This window comes from Rhincodon typus, chromosome 28, assembly GCF_021869965.1.
Source record: "Rhincodon typus isolate 14 chromosome 28, sRhiTyp1.1, whole genome shotgun sequence".
In the NCBI taxonomy this organism is placed as follows: Eukaryota; Metazoa; Chordata; class Chondrichthyes; order Orectolobiformes; family Rhincodontidae; genus Rhincodon; species Rhincodon typus.
The window spans coordinates 29,305,453-29,325,802 of record NC_063359.1 but is presented as its reverse complement, the minus strand read 5'-3'; the positions used below and the strand labels follow the sequence as shown (position 1 = coordinate 29,325,802).

At 41.0% G+C, this 20,350-nt stretch overlaps 1 protein-coding gene and 1 long non-coding RNA gene across 5 annotated transcripts in view; one reads left to right on the top strand and one right to left on the bottom strand.

Moving 5' to 3' along the window:
• The first annotated feature begins 188 nt into the window (after nucleotides 1-188).
• Nucleotides 189-20,350, top strand: part of traf1 (TNF receptor-associated factor 1) — a 42,331-nt gene continuing 22,169 nt past the window's right edge. The window contains exons 1-4 of one of the 4 annotated variants that reach the window (XM_048613329.1): nucleotides 189-861; nucleotides 9,750-9,973; nucleotides 15,883-16,320; nucleotides 17,438-17,522. In XM_048613329.1, the coding sequence (XP_048469286.1) occupies nucleotides 16,112-16,320; nucleotides 17,438-17,522 (294 nt within the window). In that variant the 5' untranslated portion in view covers nucleotides 189-861; nucleotides 9,750-9,973; nucleotides 15,883-16,111. Of the gene's footprint in view, nucleotides 1,069-9,749; nucleotides 9,974-15,868; nucleotides 16,321-17,437; nucleotides 17,523-20,350 lie in introns of all 4 variants that reach the window. The other 3 variants (XM_020511609.2, XM_048613328.1, XM_048613327.1) reach the window with 3 other exon arrangements.
• LOC125486335 lies at nucleotides 2,551-19,073 on the bottom strand. The gene is made up of 3 exons (XR_007265019.1): nucleotides 19,021-19,073; nucleotides 7,305-7,448; nucleotides 2,551-2,808 (listed from the first exon to the last, which is right to left on the bottom strand). It is a non-coding gene; the product is annotated as an uncharacterized LOC125486335 (long non-coding RNA).

Here is a 20,350-nt window from a genome sequence, read left to right as displayed (position 1 = left end):
ATTTCTGAAGAAGGGTTTCGACCCGAAACGTCAGCTTTCCTGCTCCTCTGATGCTGCTTGGCCTGCTGTGTTCATCCAGCTCTACACCTTGTTATCTCAGATTCTCCAGCATCGGCAGTTCCTACTATCTCTTAGTCACCAGTGATGTCCAGATATAGTGCCAGGACATCTGGTTTAGTCATCAGTGACATCCAGCTAGATGTAGTTCCAGGACTTGAGGTTTGGTCACCAGTGACATCCAGTCAGTTCTGCCACATGGAGCATATCCTCGACTCTTGGTTACATTCAGAGCCATAGGCGCCCTCATCTGCCATGTCATCAAATACTATTTTTAATGGAAGTTTGGATTTCGAGTTAGCAGAAGCATCAGAATGGCTGGCATGAAGGAGAGCTCCTGCTGGAGACAACCACTTTCCAGACACTGCAGTTCCCGGCAGAAGTTCAGGGAGGTTTTCTTTCCAGAAAATGCTGTCTTTCTGACGAGCTGGACACAAACAATGCATTGGCCCTATTTCAGAAAGGAAGAAGGGATTACCCATCGTGTCCTATATCTATCCCCCAATCAATTAAAGGTTACTTAGTAAAATAAAAATTATCTGATATCTGCTCTAACTTGCTTTGTGACAACTGGCAGCCCAAGTTGCAAAAGATGAAATGCTTCAAAGAGTACTTCCCTCGTTGTGAAGCATTTCAGGACATCCCTGCAGGTGGTGATAAGCATTAGAGAAATGCACGTTGTTTTTATCAGAGCAGATTTGTGGCAACATTGTTTTTTTTCCACAGTTACAGGAACTTCCTGTTCAAATTACAGGCTGAACACTGGAAGCGGAAGTACTTTAAACTGTGGAACGAACATATTAGGTAAAGTGTGTGATATTTATTTTTTAACCTCTTTCCCCGAAAGTTTTCTTTATGGAGAGTTGTGGAGTGCAGAAGAATTTGGTCGAGAGCGGCCTCTTAGGCCTCGGGAATAAACACGGCAAAAATTTTGTCCAACGTTAAATGCCAGCGACAAACCGCCGTGCTTCAAGCTAACGTTCGTTTAAAAAAAATTCCTCAGACTTAATAGTAAGAGAGATGTTTCTTTATCTTGAAATTTGATCACTGTTGTCATTAATCCCGGTTTCCAACGACGAAGGGTCGGTTTTCTTAAAAAAAATTGAAAAAATGCAGTGTTCCAATCACCAACGGTCGCCAAACCAGGCCTGGAATTTATCATAAATCTTGAATAATATTAGAATATAATGTGTCAAGTTAATTTGTCGTGGATTAGCTGCTTTTTATAATTAAAGTTTTAATTTTTTTTGTTTAAACTAATGCTGTTGGAAATTTGTGTTCCTTCCTGTCTGACCTTTCTTTGTTACATTTTTAATTGAAGTTTTATTTCCTGTTTCCAGCCCCCTTCCTTTATTCTTCTAAATAAATGTCCATATAACATTCATTATTCAATGATGCGCTTTTTAGTCTCTCTATATGGACGATTTTATCTGAAAGCAGCATCTGAGGTCTTGTACGTTCATTTGAACCTTTGCAATTGGAATACATTCGCAAACATTTCGTATCGGGTTAGATTTTCTTGTTTTATGATGCTAAGATTTGTTTTGGTAGTTCAGAGAACAAGCTGATACCCAACATTATTTGCAAGTATTTCAGATCAAGCTAAATTTTGTTGCTTTAGATTTTCAGAACAACATATTTATTTGAATGATGCTGTATTATTGTAGAGACATTTTATTTTCTGTGCGGATTTCATAGAAATACTTTGGAAAATATTTCTACTTCAAATGTGTACATACTTGCAGTGATTATTTTGGAGGATAGTTTAGAATTCAAATTTATCTAGCTTGAGTAGGCCTGTCTCTTTAAGATGGGAGGAAACAAAGCATTTATTTTTAGAATATTATTTTGTTCCTTTCTCTTTTGGGACTTGAGCAACATGACCTGTATTTAGGTGTCTGCTGATAGATTGTGTGAGACGTTGTAGAGCAGAGAATGTAACAGAAAACCATTGCCTCCAGTTGTCAGAACAGATGAAGGGTATGAATGATGCCTTCTCATTATGGCACAATTAAGATCAAGCCTTGTGGTCTAGGAATTAGAATGAAAAACTTCAGTTTATGCCTAATTTGTCAGAGAGATGGCAATAAGGATGTTAATTATTAAAAAGAGAGACTTGCAATAAAATCACATTTTGAGATGAGCCAAATAATTACTTTTTGAAGTGTTGCACTGTTGTAAACTTGGGGGTGTATTTTGCCAGAAATTGACTGTCAATATTGGGGAGTTTTGTCGAGATTTCACTGCATAAGCTGTTCTAAGTTTTCTTGCACAAATCTCTGCAGCTTGCCTCATTGTGCATAGCTAATGTCTCTTGCACCCTCTCCTGTTGTCATCCAATCAGCACTGCGGGGATCTCCTGGCATTCTCAGCACCAATACCATTTTTAAAGCCTAGCCGTATACCAGGTCAAGTGCTGCCAGCTGAGCACTACCCCTCATGATGCATGTAGTGGCAGGGGAATGAAAAGGAAACACTTCTGAGAGCCCTTGAGGCATGGCTAACACTTTTTATTGTAAATATATACTCACAGACATTTGTAAGTGTGTTATTTTTACATCATTGTCTATTTGATTGACAGTTGTAACTGCAGCTACAAGAATCAAGTTGCACAACTTATCCATCGTCGGTGGTTATTCCCACTTAGTTGCTATCTCTTCAACAGGATTCTGTTTCTGTAATTTCCAGCATAGCACAACATCTTTCATTGCTCAATGTTGGAGCGTCACATACTGGAAAGTCTTCAAACAGCTGAAAAAAATCCATTTGTATTCACCAGAAACAAAATAATGTAAAAACAGGAAGAGGTGCATTTGCTTCTAGAAAGAGACAGGGACTATATGCCTTTTGATCAAGAACAAGTCTACAGTCAGTGATCACTGTACCCAGTTCACATCTATTGGAACTTGGTATCAATTAAATCCTAAATAAAAACTTAAAGAACTGCGGATACTGTAAATCAGAAACAAAAACAGAAATTGCTGGAAAAACTCAGCAAGTCTGGCAGCGTCTGTGGAGAGAAATCAGAGTTAACATTTTGGGTTGAGTGAGCCTTCCTCAGAACTCAACTTGCTGAACTGGCTTGCTGTACCTGATGCTGCAGGACTCTATCATGCAGAAGGTGATGTTCCTCCTGCTCAATGCCCTTGTGTTTCTCATCTGAAGACTGCTGCCACTCTCCCAGCTCTTCGCCATCCATCCTTCTTTGCCTCTCCAGTAGTGTGGAGCACAATATGCTAGGATTATGCAGCACACTCCACATCAGTTCAAGTGTCCGAATCTCCTATTGTCTGCTCCACACTGACTTGGTAGAAAAAAAATGTTCTGCCATGTATTTATGCTCTGCTTCAGTCAGAGGGTTGCATAACGGAGTCATCGGTCATGATTGCAGAGGGTAGCCCTTGTCTGTCAGTATCGTGTAAAGCATTTAGCCCTTGAAACAAAGTGGGAAATGAGAGTTCTCTAACATGAGAGTGATAAGCATCATAGCAGTTATCAGGATACCTGGCTCAGACCTCGAAGATGCAATACCAATGATCGCAGATAACTTGTACGTTGATGGATTTGAACCCTTTTCCACGTTATGATAGGGAGCTCTCAACTCAATGTGTGTATATAATCCACAGTGCCCTGCAAATGGAGGTTGCTAGCTATGCGAGCAAAGCCTAATGGCTGCAGCGTTGAACTTGCCAAGGGGAAATGAGATGGATTGGTGCGATCTGGCACAAACTGTGTCTGTAAGATACAGCCTTGTGGATTGATGACTGAAAGATACCCCATGGACCCATGATAGATCCTTGAAAGCAGCCAGTGAGATAAAAGTTTAACCCAGCTGTCACCTTGATGACCACTGGGATACCATCCACTCCTTCATGTTGCACGTTGTGGACTGCAGTTGGCATAGTTCTGTGACAATGTCCTGGGACATCTGTAGTCTACAGCAACATTGTGTCTCACTCATCTAGAGAAGATTATATTGAGACAATAGATTCGGGACCTCCTCTACCTTCACAACCCAAGGGGACTTTCCATTTTCTAATTTAACGCGGAGACTGTTCAGCAACCACTGGAGATTGCAACTTGTCCTGAGTTTACTGGCATACCTGTTCCTCCTCAATCTCTCTTTTATTCATAACACCATGGCTGCAATGATATCTTTTGGTAGGGCAAATCAGGGCAGAACTTATACACTTAATGGTAAGATCCTGGAGGGTGTTACCAAACGAAGAGACCTTGGAGTGCACATTCATAATTCCTTGAAAGTGGAATCGCAGGTAGACAGTGGTAGTAAAGACGGCATTTGGTATGCTTGCCTTCATTGGTCAGTGCATTGAGTACAGGACATAGGTTAGGTCATTTTGGAATACTGCATTCAGTTCTGTTATCACTGCTTTAGAAAGGTGTTGTGAAACTTGAAAGGGTTTAGAAAAGATTTACGAGGGTGTTGCCAGGGTTGGAGGGTTTGAGCTATAGGGAAACACTGAATAGGGTAGGGCTATTTTCCCTGGAGCAATGGAGGCTGAGGGGTGACCTAATAGAGGTTTGTAAAATCATGACAGGCATGGATAGGATAAATAGACAAGGTATTTTTCCTGTTGTGGTGCGTCCAAAACTAGAGGGCATAGGTTTAAGGTGAGAGAGGAAAGATTTAAAAGGGACATAAGGGGTGACTTTTTCACGCAGAGGGTGGAGTGTGTATGGAATGAGCTGCCAGAGGACATGGTGGAGACTGGTCCGATTACAACATTTGAAAAGCATTTGGATAGGTATATGAATAGGAAGGGTTTAGAAGGCTATGGGCCAAGTGCTGGCAAATGGGACTAGATTTATTTGGTCAGTATGGCCGAGTAGGACCGAAGGGTCTGTTTCCGTGCAGTATATCTCTATTCCTCTATGACCTTGTGCTGTGTCTGGATCCATTGTTCCCAGATCCAATGAGTCTGTGTGGGGAATATCCGAGACGGACCGGGTTCTCGGTAATTGAATACTCCGCATTCGCATCACACAAAAATGATGGTTTAGCTAGCCCTCTACTCAGGGGACATAGAGAACTCTAACAGGAAGGCCATGGAATGCCTCTCCGGAGATCTTTGACATAGCGGACCTTCTTTCAATGAATACAGTACACGCCATGTCACAGTAGAATTTTTTTCAAGTGTTGTATAATTACTCATACTTATTCCCCAGCCCCACCTCTCACATCACCCAAGAAAGGCAGTACTGCATATTGATGAAAACATATAGCTCAATGTGAGAGGAAATCAGCTCAGTGTCCTTGTGCAGACTCTGAAATCTTGGACTTTTTTTGTTAGTTGTAGCCTGCAAGTGACACTTTAAGGTCACCTCTGATCACTTCTGCTTTACAGAAAGTTCTATCATAGAATCCCTACAGTGTGGAAACAGGCCATTTGGCCCAACAAGTCCACAACGCCCTTCCGAAGAGCTTCCCACCCAGACCCATTCCCTTAGCCCTATATTTTTCCCCATGTCTAACCCACCTAACCTAAACATCCCTAGGCACTATGGGCAATTTTAGCATGGCCAATCCACCTACCCTACACATCTTTGGACTGTGGGAGGAAACCAGAGCACCCGGAGGAAACCCACGCAGACACGGGGAGAATGTGCAAACTCCACACAGACAGTCGCCCGAGGATGCAATTGAACCTGGGTCCCTGGCACTGTGAGGCAGCAGTGCTAACCACTGAGCCACCATGCCGCTATGATCAATCTGTAATGACTGATGACATGATCAAGATTTGCTTGTGGCCAGAATTTGTATTGCACAATTGTACATTGCACGTATTTCATATCCTGGGTATTATTATGGACGACTACAACCTATAATGTATAAGTACCTAATTTGCTCATTGAAGGAACTCCCAACAGCCTCACAAGTAGAAAAAATACTTGCTGCACCCACTTGAGGTGTAGGCACAGCCATTTTCGATTTCCATTGCGCAGTTAGGATTTGCATCAGTATGGAAACTCAGATCGCACTTGATACATTTGAGTCAGAAGCTCAGCTTGGTAATCAACTCCCACCCGACTCAGTGAACCTCCCTGATCCTTCCTTGAATTCCCTGCTGACCCCCTTAGTACTGGGTTTCCACACATTCCCACATACCTGTTTGATTTATGACTTCCAACATTACCCCCAGCCCTACAGCCTAGTCACGCTAACTGTCATGCTGCACTGTCCCCTGGTCAAAGCCAGTATGTTCATAACCATAAATTAAACACCCTGCCCCAAGTAAGCCATATGCTCCAGTTCATAATTGTCTCTCCACACAACCCCCACACCCCACATGCTGAATTTCCTGCCTTCATAATTATTGTCCACTATGCTGCCTCCAATCCCACCCCTGCAGTTGATTTCCCCACCTTCACTACCACAGCAGTGACTCCTGATAATCCCCCTTAACTTTCATCGAGTTGACTCTGATCGACTTGGCTATACAGTCCTAACTGATGAGTGACTGATTTCTGTACAGCTCTCCAACTGACGTACAATTAATATTTGGACTGATTACACTGGACCTGCAGGACCAACCTGGCTCACTCTCCAAACTGTAGTCTTACAGTCCCTGCTGACCCTAACCAAGTGGCCAACTGACAGTGTCCAAACCTCTGGACTGATTCACTGTGCTAGGACACCCTGACCAAAGCCTGTCTGCCTTGGCCTAACTGTGGACTATTCCCCTTAGACTTTGACACTTGTCTTATTGGTTGATGCATATGCAGCAAGTTTGCCACATCAGTTGTTGGCAAGGTGGCACGGTGGCTTAGTGGTTAGCACTACTGCCTCACAGCGCAGGGACCCGGGTTCAATTGCACCCTCGGGTGACTGTCTGCGTGGAGTTTGCACATTCTCCCCGTGTCTGTGTGGGTTTCCTCTGGATGCTCCAGTTTTCTCCCACAGTCCGAAGATATGCAGGCTAGGTGGATTGGCCTTGTTAAATTGCCTAGTTGATTAGGGGTGTACAGGGGGATGGGTTCTGGGTGGAATGCTTTGAGGGTCAGTATGGACTTGTTGGGCCGAATGGCCTGTTTCCACACTGTAGGGATTCTATGATTCTAAAGAGGTGCAAGTGTGAGATGATGAAACATGGTACTGGACAGCAACATGTCTATGGGGTTTTTAAACTCTGCACCTCCTACAGAGAATAGTTTTATGGACCCTAAAACCGCCTTAGCAGAACCATGGGCATACCTTTATTTTCATATAGTAACCATTGATTACTTACCATTTCAAATAACACCCAACTGATTGGGTGTGTCTCACCTTGTAGATTTCAAGAGCACTTGGTTGATCAGACTGGTGAGCCCTGTTAGGTGGGAGATGATCTGTTCGAAGTATCTAAATCTCTATCTAGATCCTTTCCAAGTATCTAAATCAAAACAGCTTTTTATAATATGTTCAGCATTAATTGTAACAAAACATCCCAATGTGCTTCACACAAACATTATAAAACAAGTTATGACCCTAACCGTATTCCCTAGAAGCATTACGGTTGCTCAACAGCTTAGAGGGTCCTTGCGTGCCACTCAATTCTGTAAGTTGATGCTGTGTATGGATCTCGCCAGTCTGCACTGCAGCAAGAAAATATTAAACGGAACTTAGAACACTAAAACAAATAAGAAGATAGTGGGCCAGATGACCAAAAACCTGATCAAAGAGGTAAATTTTAAGGAATATCTTTAAAGAAGGAAAGTGAAGTAAGAAAGTGGAAACATATAAAGAATATAGGGCATAGACAACTGAAGATGCAATCCAATGGTGGTATGAATCAATACCAGAAGCCTGAGGCTAGAACCAGAGGAGCATAGATATCTTGAAGTGAGATGGGGCTGGAAGACAAGTTTGGGAGGGATAGGGAGGAATTTATTTTTAAAATAAAAACATTGTTTGCCCAGGAGTGATAGTGGAATGAGACATGGTGTAAATTCAGATGTGAGCAGCACATTTTTATGACTTCCAGGCAACAGAGGCAGGAATGTGGAAATCAACCAGGAATGCATTGGAATAATCAAGTCCGGAGATAGCGAATGCTTGAATGAAGGTTTCAGCAGCAGACAAGCTTGGGTGGACTAGGTAGGTGATAGTACAAAAGTGGAACTAGGGAGTAGTAGTAATGACACAAATATGGGGACAGTGGCTCACTTTGGTTAATCCAATGAGCTCTCTAAGCTGCACACATGCACAGCCCTTCCAAGGTTCTGTGCACAGCAACCAGCATGCTGATCACAGCGTTGATTCTGGAAGTTGGTGCTGCTGCATGTGGACTTCAGTGGCCCATGCAACCAGGAAGAAAATCAGAGATAGTAGGAACTGCAGATGCTGGAGAATCCGAGACAACAAGGTGCAGAGCTGGATGAACACAGCAGGCCAAGCAACATCATAGGAGCAGAAAGGCTGACGTTTCAGGCCTAGACCCTTCATCAGAAAAGGGGGAGGGGAAGGGGGTTCTGAAATAAATAGGGAGAGACGGGGAGGCAGATAGAAGATGGATAGGTGGAGAGGAAATAGACAGGTCGAAGAGGCGGGGATGGAGTCAGTAAAGGTGAGTGTAGGTGGGGAGTTAGGGAGGGGATAGGTCAGTCCAGGGAGGACGGACAGGTCAAGGGGGCGGGATGAGGTTAGTAGGTAGGAGATGGGGGTGCAGCTTGAGGTGGGAGGAAGAACAGGTTAGGGAGGCGGAGACGAGCTGGACTGGTTTTGGGATGTGGTAGGGGAGGGGAGATTTTGAAGCTTGTGAAATCCACATTGATACCATTGGGCTGCAGGGTTCCCAAGCGGAATATGAGTTGCTGTTCCTGCAACCTTCGGGTGGCATCGTTGTGGCACTGCAGGAGGCCCAGGATGGACATGTCATCTGAGGAATGGGAGGGGAAGTTGAAATGGTTCGCGACTGGGAGGTGCAGTTGTTTATTGCGAACTGAGCGTAGGTGTTCTGCAAAGCGGTCCCCGAGCCTCCGCTTGGTTTCCCCGATGTAGAGGAGGCCACAACGGGTACAGCGGATGCAGTATACCACACTGGCAGATTCAAATTAGAGGTATTGCTGGTCACCAAGTTTGCATACAGGCTAATTTTAATCTTGGACTGTTGCCAGGAAGAGGGATAGAGTGGTACCTAGAAAACAGAATTTGAAGTGGGGACGGCAGACAACAGTTTTAGTTTTCCCAGTATTTAATTGGAAGGAATTTCTGTTCATCCAGTATTGGAAGTCAGACAAACAGTGTGATAATTGACCAACAGTGAGAGATCAAGAGAGGTGATGATCAGATGGAGTTGGGTCTCATTAGTGTACATATGAAAACTGATGCTGTGCTTTTTAATAATACTGCCATGTGGCAGCTTGTACAGTAAATCCTCTGTATCCATGTAATCATGAATCATGAATTCGCCTGTCCATGCCAAAAAATAAGTATCAACGTATGCGGGGGAAAATCACATATCCACAGTTTCTAATCTATTTTCAAACAAGCTCTGCACTGACAAGTTTGATCATTTGTTGGGGTTCTCGGGAACAGAATGACTGTGGATGAGGATATAGGAGGGGACCAAGGATAGATCCCTGGTAACACTAAAGTTAACAGTGTAGGAGCAGGAAGGGAATCCATTGCAAGTGATACTGTGGATTTGATTTGATAGACAAGAATGAAACTAAATGACTGTGGTCTCTTTCAGCTGGACAAAAGTGGAGAGGCATGAAAGGAAGGTGGTGTAGTCAACTGCCAGAGGCTGCATACAAGTTAAGAAGGATCTGGCAGGAAAGTTAACTTCTGTCAAAGTTTCATAAGATGCCATTTGTGACTTTGATAAATGCTGTTTTCGGACTGAAGGAGAGTAGAAACCTTACTGGAGGGATTCAAGTATGTAGTTCTGGAAAAGTTGGGAATGGAGGATGAAAGGTAATAATAAATTTTAAGGACTTTGGAGAGGAAAAGAAGCTGGATAAGAAACTACTGAAAGATGTGATTTCAGGGTTAGGGTGGGAAAGAGCATTCAAGGAGTTCTTCTTTAACTCCTCTCACTTTCTTTAGATCAAAGGTGTGGCCATGGGCATCCACATGGGCAGAGTTATGCCTTTCTCTTTGTGGAGTATATTGAACATTCCTTGTTCCAATCCTACTTGTGGGTACCTCCCTACAACTCTTTCTCCAATATATCAATCACACCATTGGTGCTACTTCCATCTCCCGTTTGGAATTGGAACCATTTATCAATTTCACTTCCAATTTCACCACAGACCCACTGATCCCACAGTTACCATTTTGACCTTCACCTTCATACCTTTCTTCCTGTAAAAACTCCATCCCATTCGCCCAGTTTCTCCATCTCTATCACATTTTTCAGATGATACCATCTTCCATACAGGGGCCTCAGAAATCTCCACCTTTTTTCTCAATCAGCGATTCCCCCTAACTGGTTGACAGGGCTCTTAGCTATATTTGGTCCTGCATTTATGCCCTCATCCCTTCCCTTCTACAACAGTGATAGAGACATCCTACTCCTCACTTAACACCTCACAGGCGTCTGTATATAATGGTTGCAAGCCACCATTTCTATCACCTCCAATGGATGCCACAACCAGGCATATACACCTGCCCACACACCACCTCCCTCATCTCCATTCAAGGCCCTAAACAGCCCTTCCAAGTGAGACCGACTTCACCTACATTGCCTCCAACCTGGTCAGCTGCATCCAGTGCACCTGATGTCGTCTCTCGACATCAGTGAGACCAAACGTAGACTAGGTGACCGTTTAGCCAAGCATCTCCGCCTGGCCTATAATGGCCAACCTAACTTCCTGGTCACAGCCCATTTCAACACCTCGTCCCATTCCCCCTCCGACATGTCCATCCTCAGCCTCCTCCAGTGTCACAGCAACTCAGAACGCAAATTTGAAGAACAACAGCTTATCTTCCGCCTGGGCACCCTAAAGCCCAGAGGACTCAACATTGAGTTCTCCAATTTCAAATAACCTTATTAACCCAATCCCCTAGCTCCCTTTCCAGCCCCACGTCCTCCCTTCCATTCCACCTTCTAACCCTCCCTTCCAGCCACCAACCAGACTCATCCCTCCCATCGACGAACCAGGTTGTATCTACCACCAGTGTCCACTTATCACCACCACTCCGCCCCTACCCCTTCATCCCCTTTATCTGCAGGATAAAGGGTAATACCCGAAACATTGACTGCTCCTTTCCTCCAGATGCTGCCTGGCCTGCTGTGTTCTTCCAGACTCCTGTTTGTTTACTATATATTCTCCTCTCATCTCTTGTCAGCATTCTGCAGGGACCATTACCTCTAGGACACTTTGGTCCACTGCTCCATTCCCAACATCTTCTCGCACGTTCCCATTGCAATTGCAGAAGGTGTAATACCTGCCCATTTAACTCCTTCCTCCTCACCACCCTAGACCCCAGATATTTCTTCCAGGTGAAGGAGCAATTTACCTGTACTTCATTAAATCTAGTCTCCTGTACTGCTGTTTACCATGTGGTCTCCTCTATACTGGGGAGACAAAATGCAGACTGGGTGACCACTTTGCAGAACCCTTACATTCTATCCGTAACAATGACCCAGAGCTTCCAGTCACCTGCCACTTCATAACACACCACCATGCTTTCATGCCAGCATTTCTGTCGGGACTTGCTGCAGTGCTCCAGTGAACCTCAGTGCAACATCTCATTATCTGCTTAGGGACCCTACAGCCTCCATGACTCAACATTGTGTTCAATAACTTTAGAGCCTGATTCCATCTTTCCATGTTTTATACCCACCCCATACCCAGAACTGTATGACATAGGTTGCTTTTAGCACAGTAACCAATTCTGACATACTCTTAGTCCTGTTATCACATTATATAGCAAAACTCACCCATGCTGTCCTACTCTTAGCTCCTAATTATTAGCTTGTGATCCATTATCTCCTTGTTTACCTACCCCTTTCATATCTCTGTCTGTCTCTCTCTCTCTCTGTCTCTGTCTGTCTCTCCTCTCCCCTGTCCTCGTGCAAAAGACATCCTTGAGCTCCTTGTGCTAGGTGCCATGCGAGAGAGATTTCAGACTATCTTAAGCAATTTACATCTTAATAATAGCTCTCTGTGGTTGAATTTCTTAATCATTGGTGTAATTTTGATCAGACAACCTCAGTAAAGCAATGCCATCTATCCCACATCATTAAAATAGTGGTGAAAATTCTGCTATCATTCTGTGATTTGAGGGGCAGGACAAACTGCTCCAGGTTTTTTTAGAATCTTGGCTTAAACCCTTTTCATTGAAATGCTTGCTACAAAGATTACTTGGCACCTAACCATTACTTGCAGTCTAGACAAAAACGTGGCTTTGTAATCCTCTGTATTCAGCTACCTTTGTAACACTTGGGAGTAAGCCATTTGGTCTGCTTAGCAGTCTTCCTCAATATAACATTCAGAATGCAGGTCTGTTCACTTAAAACCTGACAAAAAGGAAGTGGGACAGTTTGATTCCATGACTATGATCTAGATTTGAGCCTAAATTCAAAAGCAGAAATGGTGAGTTTATGACTTACTCCATCAAGTACTTCCCCATTGTTATAAAGATATGTGCTATATTCCTAAGTATGTAAAAATGAGTAGTGATGATAGTGAAACACACTGAATTCTTTTGTATTGAACTGAATTCGCTTTATTGTCTATTGGTGACTGAAAAACAATTTAGTGCACAAAATGAGCAAGGTGTTACTAAGTGATGGTCTAGGATAGTAACACAAAATGTTCTGTTTTGTTACTTGTATGCTGAGTTACATTTTAACCAAGTAGACTCTTAATCATCAGAGATTTTCTCCAGTCTCTGGGCTGGAATTTAATGAAACAAAAGAACAGTCTACCAAGTTACTTTGCCGTGCAAGTCCTTTCTCTATTTAAAAAGAAAAACTTAACAAAAGAAAACTGATGTCTTAATATTGTCAAAGCATGAGAATTTGTGTTTTACTTTTTCGTTGTCAAAATTATTATCTTGAGAGAAATGCAGGGGGATTTGGATGAAATTGTGACTTTATGGAAGTTGGGAATTTCTGTGCTGGTTTTTTTCTTCAACTTTAAATCAGTATTTTTATACATACTGTATACCAACTGGTACTTCCATTTTTTAGAATTAAAGTAAAATTCCATGCATGAATTTTTTTTTGCAATGTTGGTTCACAAGTCCCCATGGTTGTGTGATCCTATCCCAAAGGTGTACATGAAGCTTACAGATCTTGTTTTTAATTTAAAATAGCTGAACCATAACTAGAGGAATGACTTGGATTTGATTCCAAGTCTGTGCTGAATTATTTAGGATTATATTTACAGTACTACAGTTTAGCATCTCAGTACCTTCAGCTTAGAGAGGGGAAAAACAGCCAGCATTTCCCGTGCTGTCTCTGTTCAGCAATTCCTGCTGGTTGAATAGCTTTCCAGCACTCACTGCCTTTTATTTACATGAAAAATACAGTAGTTAATTGGCAGGATAATGAACAGTGTTGCTATCCATGGATCTGTAACTGAACAAAGAGTTAATACCACCAACGGCGGTGACTGGACGCAAATCTTCAAAGAATGTTGAATCCATGTGTTATGTATTTGATACAGAGACACAAACTCCCATATTACGAAAGTATAGCTGTCATTTAGTCCAGGATTCTTTTGGGTTGGTGGGTCTCACTTACCATTTGTAGAACCAGCAGGAACCCCTGTTAGTTCAGTGAGAGAGGTCTGATAGAATAAGTGGCTCCCATTGACCATTCCCCACAATTGAAGTCCTCTGTAGACGATGTCTCACTCACTCCGAGGAAATGCTCAATCAGAGGCTCTTGTGATCAGCAAGAGTGGTGGATGCTGGTGACACTGCATCCACCAGAGATCCAAAATCATCATGGAATCCCAGCCTAAAGGCGGGTGAAGGCATGATGAAGATTATAGAAATGAAAAGCAAGGACAGGAGGTGACTTTCACCTGCCCCCGATGCAGGGTCCATAAGAACAATGAGAAATAGGAACAGGAGAAGACCATTTGGTCCCTTGAGCTTGCTGTGCCATTTAATGCCCTCAATCAAGGTATTGGTATGTCTACAGTGTTGGGGTAATTGGAATTCCTTATTTATTTTTTGAAGGAGGAGTAGAAGATGATTGCAATGGTCTGGAGGATTCCCTGGAAGATAGTCATTATATTGTTCATATATATGGTAAACACCCGAGATACAGCCAAGAAGAAATTAATGTCAAGTCATAGTAAAATCAAGTTTATAAACATGGTTGAAGGAGTTAATTTTATTAAAGGGCTATAAAGGAATGAGAGAAACAGCAAGTTGCAGATGTACAGGATAGTAGTTAGACTATTTACTAGATCATAGAATCCCTACAATGTGGAAACAGGTCTTTTGGTCCAACAAGTCCACATTGAACCTCAGAGCATCCCACCAGGACCCATTCTCCTGTAACCCGCCTAAGCTACACATCCCTGAACACTATGGACAATTTAGCATGGCCAATTTAACCTGCACATCTTTGGACTGTGGGACGAAACTGGAGCACCCGGAGGAAACCCACGCAGACACCGGGAGAATGTGCAAACTCCACACGGACAGTCGCCCGAGGGTGGAATTGAACCCAGGTTGCTGGCAGTGTGAGGCAGCAGTGCTAACCACTGAGCCATGTGCCGACCCTACTTTTGGAATACTGCATTCAGTTCTGGTCTCCCTACTATAGGAAAGATGTGGTGGAACTTGAAAGCGTTCAGAAAAGATTTATGAGGATGTTGCCAGGGTTGGAGGATTCGAACTATAGGGAAAAGCTGAATAGCCTGGGGCTATTTTCCCTGGCGCAATGGAGGCTGAGGGATGATCTTTATAAAGGTTTATTAAATCATGAGGGGCATCGATAGAGTGAATAGCCAAGACCATTCCCCAGGATAGAGGAGTCCAAAACTAGAGGGTATAGGTTTAAGGTGAAAATGGAAAGATTTGAAAGGGACCTAAGGGGCATTTTTTTTTCATGCAGAGGATGGTGCATGTATGGAATGAATTGCCAGAGGACATGATGGAGGCTGGTGTAAAAACAGCATTTGAAAGGCATCTGGATGGGTATATGAATAGGAAGGGTTTAGAGGGGTATGGGCCAAATGCTGGCAAATGGGACTAGATTAATTTAGGATATCTGGTGGGCATGGACGAGTTGGACCGAAGGGTCTGTTTCCATGCTGTACATCTCTGACTCTAAGGTATCTTCAGACTCTAGGACTCCGTGAAAGAAGACCTATCCAAGAGGATAGATTTCAGGGACACAGGGTTGAGGATGCAATTCATAAACCCGTGAAGAAATTTACAAACCAGGATCTAATCAATCACCAGGAATTGCAGTTGGAAAACTCAATAAATTCTTTCATGTTTTGATGGACAAAACCTGTAACCGCATAATTAAATGGGTGTTTCTCAAAGTCCACTGCACACAGCATGAACGTTTCAAATTGTTCACTATTGCAGTATATTGGTGACAATACCATGAGGATCCTGAAAGATCTATGCAGCCCTTTTTCTAGTTTATTTTTGAACTTAAAAGAAAGGTTGATATATATGGTTTGTACTGGTTGTAACATATTATTTTACTTAAACTAGAAATTCAACTCCAGAGGCCATAAGGATGCAAATTTGCTGTGTTTATTGTTCCATCAATGATAAAAATCCATTGATTGTGCTTTTATTTTATATTCACTTTGAATTAAGTTAAAATAGAAACTTGTTTTACTGTCTGACAAGCCAAATAAGATTTACTGGTAACCCTGTCAGTTTGGTTAATGTAGGTGTGTGACACTGCAGAGTCATTGAGAATTTCCAGATTTGTCATCGTGGATTTTTTAAAAAGAAATCTACAGCTGGACTATAAAAAGCGTATTGCTGGTTAGAAATCTTCATAATTTCTCCTTCAAGCTTGACTTGTTCTCTTCATCTGTGACTCTGTTTGTCTACACTCTTCTGAAAGAAACTTGATACACTTTTGAAAGGAAACCCTGGATTTACAAACCGTTTTAAATGGCACAAGAGCTCATTGGATTTGCGTGCAATGGTCTGCCTTCTTCACCCGACGAAAATGAATTGCCTTCTGGCTTTCCACAAAATATTTGTGATGATGTACCAGAGGAAAAATACCTGTGCAGCTTTTGTAAAAACATCTTGAGGAAAGCATGCCAAACATTGTGTGGACATCGTTACTGCTGGGCATGTGTCGAGTGGATTGTCAAGTAAGACATTTCTATGTTGTCTGCTGTCTTTTTACATAATTTGGGTGCTTTTGCTTAAAACAAAAACGCATGTAGAGGTTGCCTTTAAAAAGGAGACAATTATTGGTTTTGCAGTTTTGGGTTACTAATTGTTCAATACCGAGGATCAGTACCTTTTTGAACAGGAAAGTTGTCATTTAGTCTTGTGTGTTTAAAAAGGGAAGAGGAATAAAAATTGAACATCTTTAAATAAAAGTGAAATTTTGGTTTTGTCTATCTTGTATATTACAAAACGAAATTGCTATCTTTTAAAATTAAAATTAAATCCAGTAGAACTTGGAATTGTACCTAAATTTAATTGATTTAACTTTTCTGAGCTGCTCCTATTATTTTTTCACTTATTACCAAAAAGAAATATCTAACTTTTTTTGCGTTCTGCCAAGTTGAGAAATGTGATTATAGTACACATGATTCTCTAACTCTATTGAGAATCCTGTACACAGAGTTTAGTAACCACAAAAATATTTTTGCTGATCTTGAAAGCTCTGGTAAAACTAACTAGTGGCATCTGCACATTGGCTTTATTTAGGCATAATTTTTGATCTTTATATTACAATTATATCAATCCATGAATATTATTTGATACAACTAAAACTTAGAATCGTAGAGTCCCTACAATGCAGAAACAGGCCATTGGGTCCATTAGGTCTGTTATAACCCTTCAAAGAGCAGCCCACCCAGACCAATCTGACCCTTCCCCTCCACTTCTCCCCAACCTTATTCCCTGTAATCCTGCATTTCCCATGACTAATCCGCCTAACCTACACATCCCTGGGCACAATGGGCAATTTAGCATGGCCAATGCATCTAGACTCTACATCTTTGGACTGTGGGAGGAAACTAGTGCACCCGGAGGAAACCAACACAAACATGAACAGTACTCCACACAGACAACCACCCAAGGGTGGAATCGAACCTGGGTCCTTGGTGCTGTGAGCAGCAATGCTAACCGCTGAGCCACTGTGTCCCCTAAACTTAAAGGGGAATTGTGTATTTTTTTTCTTGGTAATAATTGTAATTCATCTGTGACCGGCTTAATGAAGATATTGATCTTGAAATATTTTACTGTATTGAACAGATACAATAAAACTCCAATCTGTCAAAAATGTAAGGAAGATGAACCTCCGAGTATAAATGAAGATAGTATTTTGGCCTTGGCAAAGGTATGTGATTATATAGAGAGGCATACAGTAAAGTAAAACTTTTCACTTTCAAAAAAAAAACAGCTACAGTTTAATATATAAAACTAGATGGAATAGTTGTAATCTTAAATATATTAGGTTTGTACATGTCATGAATATTCTATATTGAACTGTTTCCAGCATTTTCAGTTTTTACTTCTGAATTTCACTTTTGATATTGCATTGGGATACTCTTAACACCCAAATAATGTTTCAACATTTGGATCCCATCCTAGCAACAGCTCTGGGATAACATTTTCCTTGTAACTTGTTTCTCCCACAAATGTGTCAGAACCAATTTCTGACTAGCATGTTGGGAAGCCTTCAAAGTAATTATAAATAGGAGGAGTGATTCATGTTTTAGCAGTTTAATTCTGTGTTCCCTTTCCCTTAGGTAAAGTTGAAAATCTGCCTGGATAGCCTATTAAAACAAACCAACAGGGACCTCTTTCTTTAAAAAAAGTCTCTGATAATGTGAAATATTCTGTTAAGAAATCATGAATACAGATTTTAAAAAATACAAAATGTTAACAATAAAGTTCAAACTATTGTGATGTTTTGGCTAACAAAAATTAATTTGTATATATTTGACATCAAAACGATTTTGCTATTCCCTCACAACACGCATGCACATGCACATATTCCATGGATATCTACAACTTTCAGCCACCTTGACCAAGTATTCATTCTTTCATTTTTGTTGTTGGTACAATGCAAGGGATAATAATTATAACTTTCTATCTCAATGAACATTCCAGTGAAATTGGCATTTTTGTGAATAGCCCCTTATCAAAGGTAGTCTACATAATTTAGCATTATTTAATATTATATAAAACAATATTGATACAGAAAACGATATTACTCTATTACGTAATTTTAAGCATAATCTCAAGCTAGCGCTATGCTGTCTACAGGCCAATTGCAGGCACCAACCTAGAGGCCACCAACATTCAGGTTATATTAAGAAAATGCTTGCGTTAAGAAATGATTGAACTGATCATAATTTTCCCTTATTAACTCAAACAAGTATCTTAAAATTCTTAATGTTAAAATTTAAATACCATACAAATATAAATTAATTGTATTTTAGAAATTACTCATTCTCATATCAAAATATAACCAGGGTGAATGGTTATGTTAAGACCTCATACCTCACATACGGAAATTGCTGTTTCACATTGACATATTCTAACAGCTCTTCATGAAGACCGGATATATTGTGGCTACTTCACTAAGAGTTCGTGCATCATTAAATTCAAACAGGATATTCGTTTATGGCTTAAATCTTTCTTGAACCCTTAGAGGTGGATTCTCAAATCCACGACACAGTTCAGGGCTAGGCTTAATTATTTTTCTCTTTTCTTATGGGAAACCTGTGTTGACAATTGTAACATGTAGAGGTATATCGTGTATTTTAGAACTGGATCTGTAAGATACTAGAGGATTCCCCAGGGTTGTTCTGTTTCTATATTTGACTCACCAGCATGTTGTTTCTTTAAGCATGGCTTCCGTGAATGTGTGTTGATGACAGTTGGTCTCAAAAGATAGGCTGCTGCATTTCCAGGAGTGCAGCATATCAATATTTTGCATAAGTCCCCAAATGCAGGTTCAAAAACGGTCGCGGGCCCTGCTGGCTCAAGATTATGTGATTTGGGTTTCTCCCTGTAACACTAGTAATATCTAGTACGATCCTGATAGAACCAACCCCAAAGATAGGGGAGAAAAATTCAAACCTAAGAGGTATGCCCCAAAAAACCTTGCACGTAAGCTTCTGCGATTTTTGACAGAGGTTTAAGGTTCAGTTCTGTCCAGAAAAGGCTTTAACCACAAAACTAGCCACCCACCACTCTTGTCCTGGAATGAAAAAAATATTTTAATTGCTAAGAAACTGAATAGTGTACTTTAAAGAAAATAGTAGATGGTTCAGTACAATTTTGATTAACACATTTTGAATGATTTTTAAATCTGGTTGCTTACAAGTGGTCTACTGGACACACCTAGTCAAAATGCTTAATTTTGCTGAAATTAATGTTCAGCTATATTCATAAAACTGCACTGGATTACCTCTCTGAAATACATCAAAGAATACATGTTAATGGAAAGAGAACACAGTTTATTTTCCATTATACAATGCACTTGTGGTGGGTAATGGAAGATTTTTGACGTCTGATTACTGAATGGATTTTTAGCAATGATTTAAAACCCACACAATTTTGAACACAATTTTTCAATTGAGCCTGAGATGGAAACTCTACCTTTCTTTTTAAAACTCCACCGTGAGAAGTGTTCATATCTTTGCATAACTTGCTGTAAATTTAACGTTTGTATTTTAAATCTGTCTCCTCTCTAGTCATTGCATTTATGCACAAAATATGGTTTCATTCATTATCAAACTCTACCATGTTAATGTGTATTGTACAGTACAGTTTTGCATAACATGATGTTGAGTATTGTTCTTTAACTTAGATTCCAATTAAAAGTATTGTGATTTTGAAACAACATTGTTCAATTATGTATTCTCAGATATTTAAGTGTTGATCATTTTGTACTTTTAATTGCTGTTTCCACCAGGTTTAAGCGCTCAGACTTCAGAGAAAACCACTTTGTTTCATTAAAGAGACTTTTTAACCAGCACAGATAAACCATTATAATCATATAAACAATCATGATCATGAGTAAAATGAGGTATTTGTAACCTGCAAGAATTTCATGGCTAATTTCAATATTAACATTCCAAGTATCTATATTTGACCTTCTCAAATCTGTTTAGAAATCTTAATTTATGGTACTGGAACTAATACTCTGTTAAC